Below are 24,612 nucleotides of genomic sequence, written 5' to 3'. Positions count from 1 at the left end.
ACCAAAGGTCCCTGCATGTTCATAACCTGAAGTGTCCTGCAGCATCTGGCAAGTGTCCGGCCTATTTGGGGTTTAGATACCCTAATTTTGCCTGTACTTTGCTGAGAACATGAATGCAGACAGGAAGGGATGATGTCCTGGGTTTCAGTCACCTGCCCTCTTCCTAACTCTGCGGTACCCATAGCATGGGCTGCTCTTATGGGCGATATGCAGATGACATCTGATTATCCTCTGGGTACAGCTGAGACAAACACCCACAGTAAAAGAAAATGTGAACTAGGCATGGGCTGTAGCCCAGTCCTTTTCTAAGCTCTCCCAGCCTTCGTCACACTGGATTCAGATGCCTTTGACTTCCTACCCCAGCTCTATTCTATTCCCTAAATGACAATTACTCTCTGGTGGCCCTGCATCATGCAGCAATAAATTGATCTCCTCAACCTTTGGATTGCTGAGCCTTAGCCCAAACGCTGGTTATACCCCAGGCATAGAGAATTGGACAATGTCCATCATCCCTACCAGCCCACTTACTAAATCTGGGGGCTTTAAGGAATACCAAAGCACCCTGGGATCTTCCCACCAGCTTCTTCCCCAGAATTACAGACCCTGAGGATTTAAATTATATGGCGGGTCCTGAATCAATAGACCTCCAAACCCTAACCTTAACACAGGAAAGGATAATGTGAGATACTGAAAAAGTCACTGTCCTCCTTCCTACCTGACAGCCTTGGAACTTGGGGACATGTATTTAGGGGATAACTACACCAAGGAGTCAAAAAATTCTATAACCAGCAGGCTTCTGCTCACTAGGAACAAATAAATATGGTGACAATGTCCCCGCCCTGGACACCCTCCCACCAAGAAGGTAGTGGTGATATGAAAACGTAATGGGACCACCGCGCCCAAGGGGAAATGGGCAAAACATTCAAGGCGCCTGCTCCACAGAGCATCACTTCTGGCTCTGTCACCGGGTTATTTACACTGTGAAGAAGCCAGTGATATTTCTCTTACTTTGTGAAGAAAGTTATTTGCTTTTAAGACCCCAGGAAGGCTTCAGCTCTCAAGAGACTTTGTCCTGTTTATTTGTTCTCCGATGGAAAAGGGACAAGGTTTATTATCACAATGAGGAATAAAGGGATCAGAAAATACTTGGTATTTCTACAAGGCTCTTTTTAAACCTAGAGGGCTCAGACTTTAAAGTAATGAAGAACATAATTCTCTTAGCTTTCAAGCATCAGGGCATGGGATAAAGTCTCCTTGTAGGGAAGGGATTCAGCTGCAAATCAAGGATGTCTCAGCTGATCGTATGGCTGTGTCTGCTATAGCTGTGCCTCCAAGTCTTGGCTGGGATTGGGGCTGTCCCTGCCTGCTTCCTGGCACCTGCAACCCAGAAAAAATCAGTGCTCATGTGAAAAGAGAGCCCGGGTCAAAGAGAGACCCAGTAGATCAACCAGCGAGGGAGAGGGGAGGGAGAAGGGAATCTTTGCAGTATTGACTATTTTGGGGAAAGTGCATCCGCGCCTGTGCAAGTGAATGTCAGAGCCAATTGCCGGATCCTTGTAACAGCAGCGGATGTGTCAGCTGGATATTCTTGTGCTCAAGCACACAAAACGTTGGAGAAGAAATAAAGGCAGGTGGGGGCAAGCTCAAGGGCAGATGAGAAAGTCTGTGGAGGCAGAGCATCCTCGACTTTGAAATCCTACCTCCCCCCTTAGCTCATCCTGCCATAAATCTTCCCGTATGAATGATTGATGCACGGCGCATGGGGGAGCTGAAAGCCCTGGCTGGGAGCAAAGCAGCAGTGCTGGGATCTTCTGGAAACAATATGAAACAAATCCTTCTCCCATGATTTCACTTTTCAATTTAGGAAGATGGGAAGACTGATTGTGGAGCCGATGAATGAAATTAAATTAAGAAGTCAGGTGAGAATCTGTGGTGGAGCATGCTGACATCTCCTGTTCCCCATGCAGGGACCAGAGGGTCCTTTTTCAGAGCCTTTTTTTGAAAGCTTATCATTGCCTCCCATTCATCTGTAACTGTAGGGCCATTGATCTCTCATTACCCGATGCCCTTAAACAGACCTGAGTGTCCCAACTCACCATGGTGGCACCGCAATCCAGCGTTGCAGCCCTCTTGGCTGAGTGGGCTCCCAAAGTGGCCGATGCGAAAGTACCAGATGGTGATTTGGGTGTTTGCAGGCACAGCTGGTTCCTGACAGGATCACAGAATCACAGACTGGTAGGGGTTGGAAGGGACCTCTGGACATTATCTCGTCCAACCTGCTTGAGCAGGTACACCTAGAGCAGGGGGCACAGGAATGCATCCAGATTGGTTCTGAATATTTCCAGAGAAGGAGACTCCACAACCTCCCTGGGCAGCCTGTGCCACTGCTCTGGCACCCTCACAGGAAAGAAAGTTTTTCCCATGTTCAGGTGGAACTTTCTGTGTTCCAACTTGTGCCCATTGACTTTTGTCCTGTCATTGGGCACCACTGAAAAGAGTCCAGCCCCATCCTCTAGACACCTGCCCTTTAGATATTTATAAGCATTGATGAGATTCCCCCCTCAGTCTTTTCTTGTCCAGGTTGAACAAACCCAGGTGTCTCAGCCTTTCCTCATAAGGGAGATGCTCCAGCCCCCTGATCATCTTGGTAGCTCTCTGCTGGACTTGCTCAAGCAGTTCCCTGTCCTTCTTAAACTGGGGGGCCCAAAACTGGACACAGTACTCCAAATGTGGCCTCACTAGGGAGGTCCCATCAGCTTTGTTGTGCTGTCAGCTTTTGCTGTTGAAATTTGTTGCTGTCCGAAGTTCCTAATGCAGCAACTTGTAGGGAGGGCTGGACCTGGGCAGGAGAAGTAGCCCACCCATATTTTGGCAGGGGGTTTCCCATCCCCTTACCAGAAATGTTTATTTTTAGACACCTGAGAGCAAGCAAGATCTCAGAAAGAGATGGAGGACTCTTGGGCCCCAGTGCTTTTCGGAGAGCATCAGATGTGAAGACACCTCAGCCAGCCCTTCTGCAATAGCTGAGAAGCACCAAGGACCTCTGCCTCCAGCTCCAGCCCCTGCAGCCAAGTGTCTGGAGGTTTCCCACCTCCTGTCTCCTCTGGAGGATACAGAATTGGAGAGGGGAGACAAGTCCATATGGGAAGCCACCACTGATGCTGCCTGGGTTTGTGTGAGATGGTTGCAGTGCCTATGCAGTTTTGTTGACTCCTCCTAAATGTGCCCCAGCTGAATTCCCCCTTCTGCCCCTGGCTGCTTCTCCACCCTGGCAGCAGTCTGTGAGCCTCCGCACTTGATCTCCCAGTGTGGAATAACCATCAGGGAAACCTCACTAGGGCTGGATTCAGATGCTATGAAGTCCCTGAGGCAACTAAATGTTCATTTAGGGCATTTTGTAACGCTGTTACAAAGTGCTTGTGCCTTGTCTAGTGCAGAGCTTTGCTATCCAGGCCTCTTGGGCATCCAAGGGACCATAAACTCACTGGTGATGAATTAACAAGCCCTGGAATTAAAAAGAGGGGGAGAAACGTGAGTGCAAATTGATTTTATTTCACCTTTCCTTGTGTGCATGCGCTGGGCAGGAGGATATAATAGTTTATATTATTATATCTGCTGGGATAAGCAAAAAATTCAGCGGTGTCAAGAAGCTGGTGTACTAAAATGACTCTGGGACGTGTGTGGCCAACCACACTTAGAGCAATTGCTTTGGGGACTGGATGATGCTTGATGGTCTGTTCTGAAATGTAATCAAACCTGTGGTGATTAAACAAGATCCAGGACCATCTTAATTCAGTGTTTAAGTTATTTTCTTCTTCCCTGAGGTCTGAGCTAGGCCTGATATAGAATATTCATTGTAAGAAAGGGAGAAATATAAGGGAAGGAAGCAATCTTTTAGGCTCTTCTTCCTCCAAAAAACCCTGTGCTGAGAGATGGCTGAGTCCATCGTCCCCTGCCCATTTCCCATTGCGGTTCCCAGGATCACAGCCCTGTGTCCCAAAAGCCAAGTGGGAAGAAACCTGGAAGCATAGTGGTGCAGAGGATTGGAAAAGGGGGACTTCTGCTTCCTGGCACGCTGCAACAGCCAGCGATGGCCCGTTTCAGCTGGGGCGCGAGGGCTGGAGGCCGCAAATGCAACACACTGTGTTGTGTTCACAGCCTCCGGCCCTCGCGCCCCAGCTGAAACGAGCATCAGGGAGGATGCAGGAGAGCATGGGAGGGTGCAGCAGCATGCAGAAGGGTGCAGCATGCAGGAAGGTGTGCGGGGATGTGGGAGATGCAGGAGGATGCAGGGGGGTGCGGGAAGATGCATCAGGATGCGGGAGGGTGCCGGGGGCTGCAGGAGAGTGAGGATGCAGGAGGACGCAGGAGGAGACAGGGGGCCTGGCCCTGCGTCGGGCCGCTCCGAGCCGCGGTGGGAGCGGCCGCTGGCGGCGCGGAAGGCGGCGGGGGCGGTGCGGCGGGCGCGGAGCCCGGCCCTGCCCCGCTCCCTCGGCGGCGGGGGCGGCGCGGCGGGGCCGGGGGAGGGGCCGGCCCGCCCAGCCCGGCTCTCCGGCGGCGCCGATGGGGCTGGGGGCCTGGCTGCGCTCGCTGGGCGGCTGCTGCGGCTGCTGCGGGGGGGAGGCGGCGGCGCCCGAGAAGGAGCCCTTGCTCAGGTGAGACCCCACCCCGTCCCCCTCCCTAACCCCCGGCCCCTGCGGAGGGACGGAGCTGAGCCCCGCCGCCTTGCGCAGGAGGAGGGATGCTCCCGCCGGAGGCGGGTTGCTCGGTCCACGGCCACGCGTGAGCCCCTCTTCACCCCACGCCGGCACTCCTCGGTCCCCAGAGCCTTTTCCCGCAGTTTGGCTGCCCCATCGCGTCAAGCCATCGAGCCCCACTTCCCCCTAGAACAGTTCCCAGTGATTTTACAGCGACAGCTCTCCGCGGGGAGTTGGCCGTCCCTGCGAGAGGGAGCGCGGCGAGGCGCCGAAGGGATTTTCTCCCGGCAGTAACAACCCGCTTTCAGTTCTCTTTCCGCCGGGGTTGCCTTGCCCTGGGGGCCGGGTCGCTTCTGACACCTCGTGGCGCGATGCGCGCCGGACTGTTGGGTGCCATGGGGGTTTTTTATGGTTAAGTTTTAGCAAGCGAACCAAGAGTGGCATCTGTTGGGTGCTTCCTATGCGCCTCTCGCCCTAAGAACCGTTCAGCTTTTGTCTTAACACGGTGGGCTTTCAGTAGAGGAGGCCGAGGCGCCGAACAAAAAGGTCTCCGCATCACTACGCAGGGGGTCGGGTCCCACGGCAGCTCCGTGCTGCGCAGAGCTCTGCTGCCGGGCCGGGGGTGTTGGAAAGGAGACGCTTGGACACTGCTGGAGCCGGCTTTCTGTGAAAGCAGCACGCGTGCTGATGTGTGTCTGACGAGAGCGGGTTTTTCTTTCCCCCTGTCGATCGCATCTGTCTTGCGTATGGAGCTGTGAGGTTGGAGGCAGATTTTTGTATGAAAAGGTGAAGCCCTGAGTTGTGGAGGTGTGCACTGTGTGCAAGCACATAAGGAGGTTTTGCACGTTGCAAAACATACGTGGCCGGGATTTGCAGCACCTCTCCCTCCTTCCCCAGCTGCCAGCTGGGGTCCTGACCGCTGCGAAGCCCACAGCAGGGACGGTGCCCTCCCTGTGCCATCGGTGGGACAGAGGCATTTCAAGAAGGAGGGGGGAATGCTTTCGGTGTGGCCTACATAGGTATCAGGTAATAGCAGGGCTTGAAATGTCCTGATTTCATGTTGTTAAAGCAGTCACCTAAATAATAACCAGATAATCCTGAGCATGGGGCCTGCAGCCCAGGAAATTGGCATTAACCTAACGAGAGCCGAGCACACGTGCAATGAGCCTCCTTCCTGCTGCCTTGCCGGCCGGGGTGGCTGTCCCTCGCCAGGCACCTTTCTTTAGTAACATGCCTTCGCCGGCGATCCAATTAATGCTGGCTATAAGTAGGAAAGTCTGTATAAATGCTGGGCATTGAAAAGACGCCTGCTCTTGCACAAGTGTGCCAACATAATTAATCCAACAGCCTAATCGCTGGCTTGTCCCTCTTTGGGAGGATTTTTGGCGTGTTATTTCAGAGGTGGGACCTTGCAGGAGCACACTTGCTGTATTTTTAATTTTACCACAGTGTTGTTTGAAATGAATGACTTGCTTGAGATTTCAGATCTTTTAGCTGAGTTTTGGTTTTTGGGAGCTGATTTTGCTACTGAAATGTTGACTTTATGACTTTTCACCTTATTTTCCCCAAGCGGAGTGGTTGCAGCCTCAAAAATCTGACATGTCAAAGAACGAAGCGGTGAGGAGGAGGTAATATGTGTATAATTAGGTGCATATATTACCTGAGTGTATATGAGGCTGGCTGCAACCCGTGATGAGGCCAGTGAGAGCAGCCAGCGCTGTGTGTGGAGGTGGGGATGGAGCATGGATGTAGGCACAGCACTAGTGCAGGGCTGGGAAAAGAAAGCCCAGCCAAAATGCAGCAAAGCATCCAGGCTGCCTGGCTGTCTCTCAATGTGGGAAGGTGGAATGTGGGAAGGTGGGATCTGGCTCGGATGGTGTCATCAAGATGCAAATAAACTGAGAATTTGGGCTCTGAATCCTGAAATGGGTTTAATCTGGACTGAAAGCCCCTTGGAGCAGAAATATCTTGATGACGCATTAGTGGTCACCATTTTCTGGATAAAGCCCAGAATGTGAAATGGTCTGAGGCCCCTCTGGTCCCACGGAGGGTTTACAGTCCTGTAACCTGCAAAGCAGGCTGCCATTCATGTGCTCCTGTTTTTTCCTCGCATTTCTTCATTTTAAATGTTGCTTTGGAGTCCAGCGTGCACTGGGGATGCTTGCTGTTGGCAGAGCTCTTTGTGCTTGTATGGATTTGCTGACTCCTGGGCACTGCCCGCATCCCTTACAGGCTGCTGGATGCTCTGTGCCGTGGTTTGGAAATAGAGTGTATTGGGAAGCGCCTTGCAAGCGGTGAGGGAGCGGCTCGTAAAGGCTCAGGCACGTTAGTGTTACTGCCAAATATTGGGTTTTAAAGTAAGTTGGATATTAAGGGTACTGGTAAGTCACTGAGTGGGGAAGAAGCTTGTCAAAGGCAGGATGGGACCGAACTCATGCTGTTAGCACGGCTGGCTCCTGAGCAATCCCTTCCAGGCTGGGATCCTGCCTGCTCCACGTTTGAAAAACGGTCTAAGCGAATCCATGCTGGCTCTGGTGTAGGAACGGCTGAGTTATGCCATCGGCACCCTCCAAGTTGAGTTTGACTGCTTGTCTTTAATGAGAGATTATAAGAGATTATCTTTTCCCTTATTACCTGTTGCTCAGGTTTTTGGCTTGTTGAAAGTCTAATTAACCTTCCTGCAGGAATGCTGATGTGAATGATTTTTTTTCTGCTTTATCTGTGTGCCAGAGCTCCTCTTACCATCTGTTTTATGGCTTGGCGTCACAGCTAAAGTGCCTGCAGTGTTATCTGAGGTTTCACTGGATGGGTTCCTTGCGAAAGGAATGGGGTTTGGGTAGCAAACAGAATAAACAGTGGGTTGTTCTAACAAGAAGTGAGCAGGGATTGCCACAGGATGGCTGATGAGACTGTGGGTAAGACCAAAAATACTTCCCAGTTCACATTGTTTTTCTCAAGCGTCTGGACCTCCTGATTAGAAACATTATGGAAATAATCTACTAAAAGTTCTCCCAGGAGAATTAAATAATGCTATATTAAAAAAATGCACATCCCAGTAGCAACATAAATGCATAAGACACAGAACTGCCACCACTGCAGAGAAAAGCTCCTTGCTTCAGCGGGGAAGTGTTCCCAGAAGATGATGCTCTGCTTTGCTGACTGCTAAGCAAATAAAGCCCGGAGTTCACAAGCAGGTTGAGGACATTTCCATCCCCAAAGTAAAGATGGGCTACGTGTCCTTTCTGTGCCTTGGCACAGTTCCTTGTGCAGCTCAGTACGTTGCCATACCTCTCAGGTAGGACCTGCCAGTGTGGGTTTCCCCCTGTGGGGATTGCCTGCTTGATTCAGTAGGGTTTGGGCTGCTGGGGAGAAGGCAGAGCCATGGAGTCACACAGAAACATGGTCATGGAGGTGGGACCTCTGGAGAGCGTCCAGTCTAACCCCTGCTTGAGCAGGGTCAGTTGGAGCAGGTTGCCCAGGACCTTGTCCGGTTGGGTTTTGAGTGTCTCCAAGGTTGGAGACTCCCCAACTTGTCTGGGAAACCTGTGCCAGTGTTCACCCACCCTCACAGTCGTACATTTTTTTTTCTTATGATTGAATGGAATTTCCTATATTTCAATGTGTATCCTATCATGGGCCACCACTGAGAAGGGTCTGGCTCCATCTCCTTTCCTTCCTCCCATCAGGTATTTATACGCATGGATAAGATCCCCCGGAGCCATCTCTTCCCTGGCTAACCAGTCCCAGCTCCCTCAGCAAAGGTGGTGCATGTTTTGTCCAAAATAAAACCCTGCCCAACGGCACTGCCTTTGAGGAGAAGCGGGTAGAAGCTGCTTCTTTGGCCAAGAGGCAAGGGAGAGGCTTTGCACGCAGCTGTCCCCTTGCCCGCAGCTCAAGGTGCACCCCTCTCCGCACAAAGTCTGTGGGGACAGATTGTGCTCTTCATATCTTGGCACAGTGGCAGGGTTAGCTGGGCAGAGAGAAGATACCCTCTGGAACTGCCGGGATTTTTGAGTCTAAGTTAATTACAACTGTTCCCATGTTAAACTTGGAGAGGCTGGGGGACTTGCACAGGGTTTGGGGTGGGAAGGCATGATGGGGAGCAGGGCAGGGGGCTGCAGGAGCAACAGAGATACCACCTTTCATCCTCGCAAGTGGACACTCTCAGTTCCTCCATCCTAGCTGCTCAAATAATATCTGGTGTTTTTAGCAAATTTATGTGTCTGATGTCTTTGGTCTTATGGCAGCACTGCCTGGTTTGAACCACGGCTTACATGCTCAGGATGTTTGCTAAGGTGAATACTCTGCCTGCCTTCCCATTTCACCCTCCTCTTCCTCCTCTCTCCCAGTCAGTGCACTGGTCTGCAAGAGGTGATGCCACAGAAATGGGCACTTTACCCTGGGAAGGTAAAAGGAGGCAGTGTGATGCTGCGGTGGCTAACGCTGCCTCGCCTCTCCCCCTCTCTGCAGTAACAACAATCCTTACGCTTCCTTTGGAGCCACCCTGGCACGGGACGAGGAGCAGAACCTGTGGAGCACCCCACACGACATGACCCACACGGAGGCGGACGACGACCGGGTGCTGTACAACATGATTGTGGTTAGGAACCAGCTGGACAAGGACTCAGAGGTGAGGCGGTGCTGTTCCTCATGCTTGGGTTTCACTGCAGACCAAGGCTTGGTGCTTTCACTGGATGCTTTGGCAGCACCCTTATTTAAGCACCCATTAAGCCGCTATAAAGACCCCAAAGTCCCACAGCGTCACACACGTAGGCATCGGGTCCTCCCATCTGCTCCAACACCCTCCAGATTTTATCCATTTTCTGGTGTGGATGCATCTGTAGCCATCTCTTCCCTGGGAAGCTCAGGGCTTTTGTGCTGAGCTGGGACAGCTGCCCTGAGCTGGGATGCGCAATGCCCTTGCAAGCACCTCTCCTGCCAGCACCCACAAACGTGTACTGGTAGCACTGGGACCCCCAGCTCAATTTCCTAGCTTCGCAGGCTGCTTTTTTTTGTCTGATGTTTCCCTGGTTTGGCCTTTCCGTGATCAGACTAGCATTAGACCTGCCTGCAGCGGTGTTTGCCTGGCAATGGCAGTGCCTCAAGCTGAGCTGCTGCTCCAGTGACGTGTCAAGTTAAATACTCCTCTAATGGGTTGTACGGCAATTACGGCGAAGCGGAGAACTGGCACAGCTCTTAGTGCAGAAGGGAAAATTATTGCTGTTACATAAAGGCTGTTTTGCAGCCCTGATTCCCTTTACTAAAGCACTTCTATGCAAAGGAGATTTTGGTGGCCTGATTAGAAGCAGGCTGTAGGAAATAGTGACACATTCTCCCCTCTCTGCTTGCTTTAAGACTTCAAAATGTTTGCAGGAAAGCCTGGAGGCTTCACATTTAATTTCAACAAGATCCCACTTCATCCAAGAGACCACAAGTCTTTCCTCCTGTGATAGTCCCCCCTTAAACCACAAGCTAGCACAGCTTTCCTGAGAAGCCTTAAACTCCAGAGGTACAGCTGAGATCAAAATTACAATTTTTAAAACTTAAAATGAGATAATGTAATCCTTGTATACAGTTGGCCAGAATCCCCATTTAATGTTTGGGGTTTTTTTTTTTCTGGTGGGAATTGACTTAATCATGGTATTTACAATGGATGGGTTTGTAACAACATTTTCATGGCCGCACATAACCTTTACAGCTATCACAGCTAGAACTGAAGATACCCTCTTCCTTCCCCACCACTGCTTTCTGTGTCTTGCGTTTGCTTGTCTTAGAGAAGACAAGGAGCTTCATCCAGCCCAAATTGGCTGAAGGAAACAAGGACAGCTCCATTTAGGGGACTGCACTGGTCCCAGGCTTTTCAGAGCTGGATGTACTTCAGGGCAGCAGTGAAGTTCCTCATTTCAGCCCGCACCCAGTCAAGTGGCCTTTTAACTTGATTTAGGGCTTGTTATGAGGCAGGCTTCCTAAAAGCTATTATTATTTATAAAATGGTATCATAAGTGGATGGGCTGCTAAAAAGATAGCTCCTTGGGCAAAGGAGCATTGTGTGTCAGCCTTGCTCAGGTTGCAGAGAGCATCAGTTGTGGGTGAGCAAGACAGCGCTCCTGTGCTTGCTTGTCTTAAACCCAATGTGCCTGCCTGTCCTAAATACAACGCTTTCTCTCTGCCTTTGGCATGTCTGTAGGGTTTTTAGTGGGTCTGTGCAGTTACTGTGCCTGCCAGTGAAAAAGGAAAGTACAAAGAGCATGTGGCTTCCTCTCCACAACAAATGTAAGATCACATACCCTGTTTTTTTATGCAGTGCAATTAATAAAAAAGCCTGAGGAGTACAACATCAGGCCAACTTTGAAGAAAGCCAACACACAATATGCTTGCTTTGAATTATGGCACAGTGCCCTTTGCAGCTGGTGATTGCCATCCTCCATGCTGCCCCTCTTTTACAGCTAGGGAAACTGAGGCATGATATATAAGCCTGGCAAGCTGCTGCAGTTTCCAGCTGCAGTTTTTTATGGGTGCCAGAAGAGGGAGGGTCTTGGCTGGCAAAGCCAACATTCCTGTGTCTGGCCCCGTGTGCCGAAATCTCTCCTTACTCCAGTGAGCATTTTAAAACTAGGCCAGATTGAATTGCCCTCCCCTCCTAACGAGGCTTCAGCCCTGAGAGAGAGAAAAAAAGTCTAATTGCAAAACAGCACTGGGCTGAAAAATCCATAAACTGCTTTGGGAGCTGCTCTGCTCCCAGAGCCCCCGGGGAGAGCATGTGGATACTGCAGAACAGGGGACGAAGGAACAGTTTCTTGTTTATGCAGGGCACAAGCATTAAAAAACCATAGGTCCTTTTTTTCTCTTGGTTAAAATCGGACTGAAAGGAGAACTAGTCCCTGTATTTCTGCCCCTTCATTTAACAAAGAAATTTTGGTGTGCTGTGCACTTACTGTGTGCTTTGCCATTCCCCACCTTCATCTCTGTGATTTCCTAGCACAGGACTTTGGAAGGATCCCAAAGAGCAGATCACTCTGTCATGTGTGTTTTATCTGTGTGGCACCACTTCGGCCTCAAACCAGTAGCGTATTTTTCTTAATCTGGCTAACCCACTTCTGCTTTCCTGTGTATTTGTTTTTTTAAATGGTTGTTCATGTAGTGACAAGGTGCTGTGAGCTAGGACAGGAGAAGCGGTGGCCTAGAACGCAGTGGTGACATAGGCACAGTGCAGGAGGTCAGCAGGCAAGGTCCATGGTGACTCTCTCCTGGCCTGGGCACCTCTGTGCCGTGGATCACTGTAAATCAATAAACCAAACTGTGTATGTGTAGGGCCAGGCATTCCAACACCAAGTGCACCCTGTAGCTCACAGCATTGGTGTCCTCCCTTGGGGTCAGTTCCTTGATCGCACCATGGGGCTGGACCCACACCTGATGCATGCGGAGCCATTTCTTCTCCCTGCTCCCTCCCAGCAGCCCTGCTCTGGGAAATTTGGCAGCTGTAGCCCAAACTCAGTGTGACCTTAGTTTGAGTAAGGATGGTGGAACTGCTCCACCCTGCTACTCACTGAACCAGGGCAGCAAGCTCTTCAAAGCCAGAGCCGTGATGTCCTGGGTGCGCCCTCTTTCACACCCACTTGCTTGCCCTGCTTGGTGCTGTATGCTGGGAGTGACAGCTCAGGGGGCCGTTGGCCGTGGTGGAGCCTGCTGGCGCACCCAGCTGTTGCAAAACCCACCGTGCAATAGGTGCATGAGGCAAGATTTGCTGGAGCCTCCTAAAACCATGAGGACTGAGCAACTTGCAGCTCCACGTTTCTCACTGCTTGAGGCCGATGAGCACGATGTGCGTGGATGCGCTTTTGGAAGCAAAGTGTGGGCAAGGGAGGGTATGTGCAGGGAAAACCAGAAAAGCCATAGCTGAAGGGCTGGTTAAGGGGGCTGGTAAAGCTGATGCAGCCTTTGGAGATCAAAGCTGACATCAAAGCTTTTGAAGGCTGGGGTCAACTTTTCAAATATGGAAAAATATATGGTTTTTTCTGCTCCTGCCCTGCAGGATTGTCAAACCTGTTGTGGTGTAAAGTAAAACCCCAAATTTGGAGGTGAAATGAGGACCTCTAGGAAAAGAGGATGTTATTTAAGACACTGCATAGATATAGGCCAAGTCACTGTTCCGGCATGTACTCTGGTAGTGCAGAGGAAAGCATTTTATGAGGAAGTGGGACTACTGCGGCTCCAGCAAGCCTCCAGTGTTAGCAACAAGAGCTGGGCTTATTGGGCTTATGTGCGTGGTGTAACAGATGCCTTCCTCCATGAGGACTGGTTTGTGGTGGCCCTGGTGCCTCAGTGTCCTCTGATGGGGTGCATGGAGTTACCCAGCTGCGGGCAGAGAGCCCAGGCTGTCACACTGGTGCTGGCCTTGAAGGACCTGGGTTTTGGGCAGCTGCGCTGCAGCTCTGTGAACAGAAACTAAAGGCGGGTTTTTGCATTACAACCGAGGAAAAAACACTATTCTTATGGCTTGTTGTAAACACAGTGTTTCTTTCTTCTTTTGGCTTATTCCTTTGGGAAAGGTGGGATCATAAACATCACTAGCAAAGGCAATTCCTCAGCCTGCATCTCTGCTGGGGGCCTGGCTAGCAGAGCTGCGCTGGCATGTTTCTCTTGGCAAGCCTGACAAAGCCTATTTTTCCGCTTCCTCCTGCTCTCCTACAGGATTATTCTTTTTTAAACACGTTACAGAGAAGATCGGTATTGTGTCACACTGTTGCTACGGCATAGAGAGGTTATAGGATTTGCCCAGGCTTGGGGATGCTGGTTGGGGAGCCCAGAACTGACCCACTTAATACATATGAAAAATTATTTATGAAATCCTGCATGCCCCTCTTAAAACTGAATCTGATTTAGCTTATTCTAAACTGAGATGTCCGTCAATGGTTCAATGTATGGTGTGAATTTAGAGTTTGTATTTGCTCAACTCCTTCCAGTACGGCCAGTCACAGAGCCAGAGTAAAAACATCCCAGATGTGGTGTGGTACCTGCCTGGGCTGGTATTTTGCAGTCTGTCCCTGATAACTCTGTTTTGACCTGATTTCCAAAATAATTCTTGAACAGAACGGTGACACCAATTGCTTTCAAGAGAACAAAGGAGAAGGCTTTGGTAGAAGATTGCTTTGGCAACATGAGGAAAGCTACCTATTAATTAGGAAATTTCCATATGAACAGGACAGTGCTTGCTTGTTCTCTTGGCATATTTTTCCCAGAGCTCTCGGTTATGTACCAACCTGGCTTATATTTCATGCCCAGCATTTCCTCACTTCCAACTGGCATTTGCAGATTTAGTATATCACACTAGAGAGTCTGGGGGTTTTCCAGGTAAACATTTGAAGGGCTGAGTGCTCAGATGAGAGAGGCAGAGGGATTTCCCTGCTGCTCCCAGAATATTCTTGACTCATGTGCAAAGGGTTTTGTCAAGCCCCCACTGGTATGTGTTGTGCCCTACTATGTAGGCTTAGAAGGGCAACACTGATTGCAAAAAACAGAGCCTGCAACCTGCTTTGGTTTCCTGTAGTTGATTCGGATTTGGGCAAAAGGGTATTGTTCTTAAAGGATCGATTTTGAATGCATCAGTGGGATGTCCCAGACCCATAGAAACACCAAGGGGTTTGGTGAAGACCAGTCTCCTGCTGAACTTTTGCAGTACTGTGTGCAAGGAGCCTCCTTGCTGCTCCAGAAGTCACATCTAACTAGGCAAGGGGCAGGACCAGGAACGAAGGTGCACAAGAAATGCAAAGCAAAGCTAAGTTTCAGGAGAGCACTGCTTGTCCTGTGCCTGCACACAGGCTCAGACACCTCACTGAAAGGGGTTGCAGGGAGGAGCCAGCCCGGGATGCGGCACAGAGGACAGCCTGCTTTGGCCTCGCTCTGCCTGGGGCTGCCCAAGGACAGGCGTGCCCTGTCCTGCATCTTGATGGTGCCCTGGTACGCTGCAGCGGTCCCTGTCACAGCTGCAGCGAGCACTGAGGAAGAGTGGGGTTTGGCATGAAGCCCTGGCTGCCTGCCCTGGGGCTGCCCGGCTGTGGGTGCTGAGCAGCCTCAGCCTCACGATGCTGCCCGTCCCTGACCAAATGCTCCCTGATGTGCATGGGGAACATTCTCCCCAAAGTCTCTGATGTTGCCCATTCCTATGTGGAGACGTGGGGCTGGGCAGGCTTTGCTCTTCCTCTGCTGTGTAGTTAAAGGGAGATTATTTTTAGAATAATTTTGGGGATGGAAAGATGCTCTTAACTTTATTTTCCTCACTAAAGCAACACAGAGGACAACCCCCTGCCCACAGCATTTGGGATGTCTCTGCTACAAGGAATCACCTGAGAAAACTCAGTGCTGTCTAAGGCTGATGGAGAAAAGGGCACAAGTCCCTTTGAGAGCTCAGCCCAGAGCTGCCCATCCTCACCCTCATAATCTCTGCTCTCTGTAGTTGCTTTTCAACAATGGACACCAAGTGCAGCATCCTCCTCCCAGCTTTCTCTGGGGAAACATAAATACATTCAGTTCCACACCCAGGCAAAAGAAGTACCACCAAACAAGAGATTCCTTGCCAGGCACTGTTGTTGAGCGTAATTTTCTGTACCAAAGCCTCTCCTTTGCACACTCCCCAAATTCTTCATCAACAGGACACTGTTAGAGGGCGCCTGAGACTAAATATGCACTGTATTCACTTCTGTAATGCAACTCAGTAACTACGATGTACATGAAAGCCGTAACCTAGATTCCCTTAAAACAAAAATAGACAAGGGAAAACATGCTGCTGTTAATCCAGAGAGAATCAGGAACAGCTTCCCTGCATGCTAAGTACTGCTCGGCATTTAGCTTAGCAAGGAGTCTGGCTTGTTACCACGGCAAGGTGGGGTGGGGGGGGCATAAATCCTTGCAGCTGCAAAATCCTTGCAGGATCCTTGCAGTCCTGGCAAGCTGTGTTTTGGGGAGGGGAGCATCTTTCCCACCCCCTGGCTTACTAATTCAGCAGCGTGAAGCATGCCTGGAATCACAGCAGCTGTCTTGATTGATTGTCTACATTAAAGCACTTGTTTATCTCTCTGGGAGGGCAGAGACATGCAGCTTATTTCCCCACCAGCATGCCCAGACTGGTTTGCTCTCCTTTCTGCTTATACTGTGGGGTCACAAGCGGGTTGAGATGTTTCCAAGGGATCCCTGCCAGTGGGGACCATGGCACCGTGCAGTCTTTATTCTCTTTCTTTAAAACTTTCAAGTTTGCAATAAACTTCCCACAAAGCTCTAATACAATAAAACCCCTCTTTTCTTTTTCACTGAGAGGAGCTCAATTCCTAGCTACAAGTTGGTGTCACAGGAGAGAGGAGGCTTGTCCCTGCTTCCTTTCTCTAGCAAAGGGCTGAAGAGGCATTTTGATGCCTTGAGCTGGCAGCCATGTGCCCTCCTGTGCAAACAGAAAAGCTGTTTTCAAGTACTGCTGCAGTCAGGAAAGAGAGCTCTGATTGGCGAAGCTAGCTCGTTGCAAGCAGCAACACAAAGCTAAAAATGAAGGGGATTTTGCTGTCCAGGAGGATGAGCAGAGCAGAGCGAGTGGCTGAAGGCAGAGCTGTGTTTCCCTTGCTCTCCTGACCTGAATTCACCAGTGTCTTAACCCTGCCGGCTGCTTCTTCCAAAGCGTAATCTCCAAGGGGTTCCTGCAGCTATCGCTGAACAACAAGGAAACAGGCTTGTCATTTAATTCTCTGCAGTCGTGTCATGTCAGCCAGGTTCAGGAAAAAAACACTAAGAAATCTCCAACTCTCTATCAAATCAAGTAAACTCTTTAAGGCACCACATATCAGAAAAACAGTGGGATTTTTAAAGCACAGCCTAGCTTCATGGGTATTATTTAACCCCTTTGAACCCAGTGTGTCACGTAGGAAAATCCTAGGGAGGCAGCACCCGTTTATTCTGCGAGAGTCCATTGATGTAATCTGTGGTTGAAAAATGAGGTTAATTAAGGTTGTTAGTGCAGGGAAATTATCTGAGTAATGTTATGACCTGCTGTGTGGATGCTTCTGTAAAAGCATCCTTTTCAGTGTGTGCATTGATTAAACTCACCTAGGAAAAATACTTCTGGTTTTCTTGCAGAATACAAGTGTTTCCACAGGAATGCACGCTTGTACACATAGATGTGTTTAGTTGTGCTGGTAAGACTTTAATAAGTAACCTCAAAACCTTTCCCTTTAGATGATGTCCCATTATGCAGATATAAGGCTTGAGGTCAAGTGCAAGCTGTATACAGTGTTTAAGCTGTATAGTTAAGTGGGGCATTAACTCTAGTAACTGGCATCACCAAGAATAGTTATTATGTCAAATGACTGCAACTCAGCCCTCAGCCATCCATGTGCATCCCTCTTCCCTGCTATTTAAAAAGGGTACTCCAGCCTTTAAAAAAAAAAATCTGTTTTTCTTGCTTTCCAGTACTTTTGAAAACCCACCTACTCCAGTTAAATGCCAGAGGGCTGAGCAGTTTGGAGAAGCCACTGTATGTGTGAACAAACTGAGAGCAGTAACTTTTTTTCAGACTTCTAGTTTCCCTTGAGCTATCAACAGCTGTAAGAAAACATGCAATGCCAGTTTAACTGCAAGCATATGAAAATCAGGTATTGCAATAGTTTATAGGAAGTGAATATTAATATGTGGTCATGCTTTCTCAAGCTGTTAAAGGCCAATTAAGGTATCCTCACAACCTCAGGTTTTGATACTAGCAGGGGTGCCCAGGTTTGGGGTAAAGGGCTTTGGACCAAAGAGATTGAAGTCTCTCAAATGAAGTTCATATTGTTCTCCAGCCTAGGACAGCATCATGATTTCCAGCACAAAGCTGGAATTATATTGCCCCCGTCTGACCGAGGAGACCAATTTGGTCACCAGCAAGGCCTAAGCTAAATTCTGTAATCCAATTTCAGGGTAACTGGAAGCCTGTTTTGTACATGCAGAGAAGATACAGAGATGCTGTACCAAATGTCAAGCTAAAATATTCTACACTGGTCAGTGTCATTTCTTCCAGGGGCAACAGCAGCCTGGCCATCGACCTTCACACTGAACCCTCAGTGCCAACATCAGCAGTTCAACTCTGGCTCTGTTTCTAAAAGCTGAAATTCCTAGAAAAGTAGCAGAGACATCCCGGCACGCAGATGACTGAGTATCTCTTATCCCATTGCTTTGCAGGAATGGCAAAAGCTCAACTATGATATTTATACCTTACGGCAGACCCGAAAAGAAGTGAGAAGCAGATGGAAACACATTTTGGAGGATTTAGGTAAGCCAGAGGACAAAAGGATATAATTTGTGTGGTACCAGTTTAGAGGTCCCGTGATGGTTGAGGATGGGAATGCTTCCACAAAATCAGGCTGGTAGAGGAAAAAGGGAGGAAAATAAAACAAGGTTGCTGAGCAATGCCATCAGGTGGTGCACATAGCAGCTGAGAGCCTGCAGGAGACTCCCCGGAGCTCAGGCATGGCTGGGAGGAGATGGGTTACCATGTCACGGGCATGTCAAAAAGCCCACAAATCATGACCGCCGGAAGAGCCTTTCAAGCCCATAATAGCGTGCACACTCATCCATTTCAAGCCTCCTTGTGGAAACTTAGCAGGGATAGCTGGGAGTTCACCCTGTTTTTTCCTAAACAAGATAAGCAGGGAGAACGGAATATTCCTTTCAGATCTGAAACACAGATACATCTGTTTTCCTTCCTAAGCCCATGCCAGCTGATCAGAGCTAAATCACCCACTTTGTCTGCTCCTAAGTGGATTTGAAATATTCTTTCATGAAATAAAATTGCTCAACAGTGACCCTGCTCCTACTATTTCCTTGCTTGCAAACAGTGACCTGCACCCACCGGTCCTGGGTGCTCAGCCACTGCTCCTCTGGAGAAGACAGTTTCAGGTGTGACCTGGTTTCCCTAATTGCCTTGCACACAGAGTGTGACACTTGGGCTAAGGAGATGTGCTGTGCTGGCACATCAGCTTGGTGACTTGCGTCATGTTCTGGAAGTGGTTGGGAGCTAACAAGAGGAGGATGTGTGAGTTGAGCGAGCTTCTTGGGCTGTTCGAGGATATTATCACTGGGAGCAAAAGAGATGGGTATCTCAGCAGCTCCTGCCCTACCTGCTGTTCTGGCATCTGGATGAGAGGAACATTATAAATTCATAACTAGGTATCAGTGTTCATCTCCACCCAGGTGCTTGCGCAGCCTGTACAGACCAAACACGGGAGGGATCACTTGACATCCTTACATCTGTTACTGCATGTTGACAAAGGCTCTCCCACATCTCCCTCACGTCCACAATGGCTCTGGAGCTGTTTTGCACAGGATGGGGAAGCTCAAGGCCAGGAATTGTTTGGCCTTAGTGAAGCTAGACATTTTGTCTAGATCTGTGCTTTAATCATAAGACCACCACTCTTTTCCCATAAGTGTTTTCAGGTGAGGTGCATCACCACCAGCTCCCTGGAGCTGAACAAAGAGTTAATGGTAGCTATTACATTTAAAAATCCCTGCATTCATTCTCTTCTCCCTTTCCTTTTCTGAATACCCTTCCTATAAGAGACGCTGACTGCTACAGGAACAATTACCTGTGCATCATTACTGCTGCAGGTTTTTTTATCACTGTTACCTCTCAACAACATATAGGCGTAGTCACTGGGGTGCTCAGGAAGCCCCGCCAGCCCTGATAGCTCTGGCAGCATCAGGAACATGAAAGAGCTGAATCAGCACCCTGGGTGTGGACGTTCATACAGCTTCTCTTGAAACCCAGCATCAAACTTGCTCTGAATGGGTTCATGGGTTTTTTTCCCCACCAGCAAGCTCATATGCACCCCAAGTGCAGACATGGAGTGTGCCTCAAGGAAACGCTAGTTTGTTTTAGCAAGTAGGGAATGCAGCAGCCCAAGGTGGAGGATGTGTAAGCAACCTTGCAAGAGCCTGGAGGGCTCAGGAATGACCCTGCTCGCATGTTTGACTTTTTTCTGTGACACATTGCTTTCCCAGGTTTCCAGAAGGAAGCGGACTCCCTCTTGTCAGTGACCAAACTCAGCATCATCAGCGACTCCCAGAACATGGGCAAAGCCCGGGACATCTTGTTAAAGCTCTCTGAAGAGACAAACATCTTCCCAACCAGCTGGGAACTTTCTGAGCGCTACCTCTTTGTGGTGGTGAGTAGCTCTGAGTGTGCCTTCCTCCTCACAGCCCCCGTCTCTGCAAGTGAGCTCAAATGAAGGGGAGTGGATAGGTGAACTGCACCAGAGGATGCTGAAATACATGGTGGCATCTGGGATGTTCCCATCAGATGTTGCACTTGTAGCTTGGCTGTTCAGCCTCCTTGGAAATGTTAGTGCTGTAGCACCATAAATTTTCCCCCCTCCAGGTTCTTTTAAGCCTGTGCAACTGGGTGCTTTTGCAGTCTGTTAACAAAGGGGAAAAAGATGAGACCTGATGCGTGGCTTAATCTGAGAGCAGCTGTGGAGGGAGGACCCTGATGGGGGAGCTGCCCAAAGCAGCCCATAGTGACTGTAAAACCCCCTTGCTTTGGCAGGATCGGCTCATAGCTCTGGATGCTGCAGATGAGTTCTTCAAGATGGCCAGCGTGGTTTATCCAAAGAGACCCAGCGGGGAAAGAGTGGATGATAGCCAGAAGGCCCCGCAGTGCATCTCTGTCATGATGCCCTGAGGACTGTGCCTTGCTGGCGTGAGATGGACAGCGGGTTTCTTTCCCTCCGGGACCAGGCTCCTGTGCCAAGGGGTTAGCAGAAGTAGTGCCGCTCCTTGTTTTCCTGCAGAGCAGCAAGTGGGCCGGCTGGAGCAGAGCAAAGAGAACAGCGAGCCATGCCCCATCAGGAGGGCACAGGAAGGCAGATGCTGGCCCTGAGATGCTCCCAAGCAGAAGGGAGCAAGAACTGCCGTAGTATAGCCCCAGTGGGAGACCACTAGCCTAGTAGCATATGTGATAGGCACGAGGGGAACCTGCCGTGCAAGGTGTTGCTACCAGTAGCTGCAAAAGTTGAGATGCTGTTAGTTACAAGCACTGTGAGATCCACATTTCCACCTTCAGTTGGTACATGCCACTGTCCGCTCCCCTCAACCCTGCTATCCAGGAGGACCAGCGAGGAAGGAAAAATACCTCATTTGTCTACGACTCTGTGACGTTTCTCTGTGCACTGGTCCTCTTCCTCATCCCCAGCCTGTGGCAGCCCCGCTGGGCAGGTCCCAGGGGATTTGGCAAAGAGGCAGGAGCAGTGTGTAGGTGGGAGAGGAGTTAGCGCTGGGCAGCAAAGCCTTGGAGCACTGTCACAGCTGGGTGCCGTGTCACCTGCCATTAGCGGTTTGGAGGTGTTTGTGTCAGGGCGCTCAGCCGGACGTCTTAAAAGAAGGTAAATATTAGGAAGGTGCCAAGGTCATACCTGCTGAGAATATGGCTCCTGTAATATCCTCAGATTGGTTGCCCAACATCTTGATGAATTTCTGAAAGGTTTGGTCTTAATTCCATATAAAAAAAAAACACACTAAAGCTGCATGTACTAGCAATATATATCATCCCTGCTGTTAATGAATATTTTTAATATTCACCCTTGAACACTCTTGATATCTTGGGGTTTTGTCTGGTAGTATAGTAAGCAATAATTTTAAAACACTGGATTTGATCTTTTAAAAACAAGTGGAAGTTTTTTCACTGATTAACACATGCTGCTAATTGGCCAGTTGGAAATATGCTGGTTACATAGGACCTCCCAAAACAGCAAACCAGAGCTTTTATTTGTTTGTACCTACAGTGTTTGAAATATGTATGTGTATATTTATGAATTGTTTCTGTATGTCAGTATTCCTGGGAAACATTTTTGTCAACTCAGGACATCAGTGAAAACTGAATTTAATAAACAAAACACATTACAAAACCAGCATTTCTTACTCTCTCTGTAACCCTATTCAGGCAACAACATTTCTCTTGACTGTTGATAGCAAGATGGCTGGGGTATTTTAGAGTGTACTCCTCTGTGACTTGTTCTCTGTGTATTTAAAGTTGCCTGTTGACTTGCAAGAGATGGGTCATTTGCCAGTCTAGGGCCAAAGTCTTTGTAGGAGATTATAGGAATTGGATTTAATTTCAGTGGGATTTGGAGGTAGGTGCCCAGTTCCCATTCATTTTTTCCTTTATCTTTTTTTAAGCAGAAGTTCAGCTGCGCTTTGGAAAACCTCCGATGTTTTTATAGAAAATAAACTTCAGTGCATGGCATCTCCAGGGTTTGATTTGAACAAACTGTTGCGGAACAGAGATCCGGCAGTCCAAGGAATGCCATGCCAAAGTACACACCACCACCCGAAAGTCAGCCCTTGGGATGTTATCACTTTATACTACTACATGTTACATAAAACCACCTGATGAGTTTCTAAATCTTGTGGATGAGAAGCAGAGCTATCTTGTTAGCTGTGGTGCTGCTTGTTTGGGCAATGGAAGTTGCCATTAAGCGGTGCCTTTGCAGAAACACGCCTTGCTGTCGCTTGTAGCTGTGAAACCAGTTCTGATGTCAACAAAATGCTATTTGTTGTAACTTAATAGGACAGAAACTGCCAAAAAGAGACAATAATTAGGGTCTCTGAATGAGTTTAGCTACCAAAGTAAGGCTGTGTGCAGGGGAAGCACTGAGTTTCTGAGCACAGCCACGGGGGGGGCAGGAATTAACAGCAGCATCAGATGAGAACTGAGCCGCTCACTTCTGCGCAGCAGGGAGGAGTAACCAGGCTTAGGGACTTGTGCATCAAATTAGGGACTGATCACAACATGAACAGAAAAAGGTCCATCAGTCCCAGCACTCAGATAAAACCGGTCATGGGGAAACCTGAAAAGATTGCAAAACAGCCTTTGGTTAAGTGTAAGGATGCAGAACTTCTAAAAATCTGCAATTTGAAAAACTACAGAAACCAGCAGAAATTGTTTCCATAGCAGTCCAAGCTCAAGTTAATCATTCTGTTCATCTCAGTAGGAAGTGCCCTGTCTTTTGTGCACTTGAGGTAGAAGACTGATACACCAAATTTCAGTTAGTAAAATGAAAAGAGTAATTTGCCTTTTCTAATTTGCATAGAAATTACCAGGGAGATGCACGTTTTTATTTTTTTGTTTTGCTCAAATTGGGCTTCCTCTGCTGACAGGAGAAGGAAACAGCTTAGTGTGTCCCCAAGCAAGCCTTTGGCTGTGTCTTGGGGACCAGCAGTAGAGGACCCTCCACCTGGAACCCAGAGATGGCACCCACTCTCCATAAGGTTCGCATACTGCTCAGTTGTCTATTGATATTGTCCTGCCAGAGGCGTTTAAAAGACATATTTAGGCTCTATCACAGGAAAAGGTACCCACGTCTATATAGCAGATATGGTGGGACTATTCTGTTTAAGGGCAAGAACAAAGATGGGGAAAGAAGCACAAACAAACATCCCCCAATGAGGCTTATTCCAGATTTTGGGCAAGTTAAAAATCCCTGGCAGGGGAAGGGCTCCTGGGCAGCACCTGGATTTTGCTTCTAAATTGTGAATGTGAGATTGAACTGAGGAGATGTTCAGATGGTAAAAACAAGTCAGACACAGACAGTTGAGCATCACACCCTGGAGCTGATGCAGCACAGACTAGTGTCATAGGCCTCTCGGTGGACAGGCTATCTCACCAAAGGGTCCAGGGCACCTCATTGAGCAGCAAATTTCTCTCCATTCAGAAAGATGGACTAAAGATACATAAATCTCAAACAGCATCCAAGTCAAAGGCTCCCTGGTGGTGCTGCATCACCACCAGAGTCCTGGGCGGGGGGAATGCATCCCCCAACAAGAGCGATTACCTTCTTCACTAGAAGCAAGCATGGGTTTCTCTCATTTGGTGCACCATCCAGGCCTCTAGCTGCCATTCAGGTGGGACTGAGTCTCCCATATGGCCTGTATCATGCCTGGAGGCTTGTACAGATGTCTTTGACATCCTACAGGTCTCAGGTGCCACTAGATACCTGCATATGGGGAGCCAAATCCTGTCCACACCCAGTGAAGCCTGCCAGCACCCACCTGGGAAGCGGTGGCTGTAAGGCAGCTCAGTGAACACCAGATGCCACTGTTCCCTTAGCCATGCTGCAGGAAATCATGTTTACAATGCAAGGGAAATTTTTCCGACCTTTTATTGCATGCATCAAATCTCTCAAGGCTGCAAGAACTGGTTTTCTGTTACAGGTCGGGGTTTAGATATTTAATAATTGCTCTGGCACTTTCTGGGAGACAGTGGTGAGCCCATCTCTTTTTAAAAGGTTCACAGGGCTGGGGCCAGGGACTCCTCTCCTGCTTGGAAGTACCACTGGGTGTGGGGCTGGCTGCTGCAGGAATTAGCATGTTCATGAATAATATCTATTTTCCTAAATAGAGGGTGAGTTAAGCACCCCTTCCTTAGCTAGGAAAGGAAAAATACCAAGAATTCTTTAAAATGAGCAATGTGAGAGAGTTTAAAGTACATCTGGGTTCACTTAGCTTTCAGGGTTTCTTTTTTTCATCAGATTGACTTTGTATTTAACTAATATTTCAACTGGAAAGAAAGAAAGAAAAAAAAAAAGAGGTATTTTTCACCCATCCATGAGCCATAGACATGCGACACTTGGGTTTCCTTCTCCTAAGCCACAGTAGAACAGACACAACCAGCACAGTTCATGTGCAACTTGAAACAGATAATCATTGGGTAGGAATCAGGGTAGCTTCTCCAAAGTGAGAAATCCTGATTTATACCCCCTAATGGTCTAACCTTTGTCTTCCACCAGCACCCATTTGGTTATTTCAGACATTGCGTGTGTCAATGAGGCTGTTGAGCAAACCCAGAAAAACACTTATGCCTAATCATTGCCCAATAAGGTGGCTTAACAGTGGCTGAGCAAAGTAT

General features: G+C 48.9%; 1 protein-coding gene across 1 annotated transcript; it reads left to right on the top strand.

Moving 5' to 3' along the window:
* The first annotated feature begins 4,533 nt into the window (after window positions 1-4,533).
* MREG (melanoregulin) lies at window positions 4,534-21,609 on the top strand. The gene is made up of 5 exons (XM_075094082.1): window positions 4,534-4,655; window positions 9,168-9,327; window positions 17,895-17,985; window positions 19,713-19,876; window positions 20,257-21,609. The coding sequence occupies exons 1-5, from the start codon at window positions 4,564-4,566 to the stop codon at window positions 20,389-20,391; spliced, it is 642 nt and encodes a 213-aa protein (XP_074950183.1). The 5' UTR covers window positions 4,534-4,563; the 3' UTR covers window positions 20,392-21,609.
* The last annotated feature ends 3,003 nt before the right edge of the window (window positions 21,610-24,612 follow it).

This window comes from Phalacrocorax aristotelis, chromosome 5, assembly GCF_949628215.1.
Source record: "Phalacrocorax aristotelis chromosome 5, bGulAri2.1, whole genome shotgun sequence".
Lineage (NCBI taxonomy): Eukaryota > Metazoa > Chordata > Aves > Suliformes > Phalacrocoracidae > Phalacrocorax > Phalacrocorax aristotelis.
This window is presented reverse-complemented; position numbering and strand designations above follow the sequence as displayed.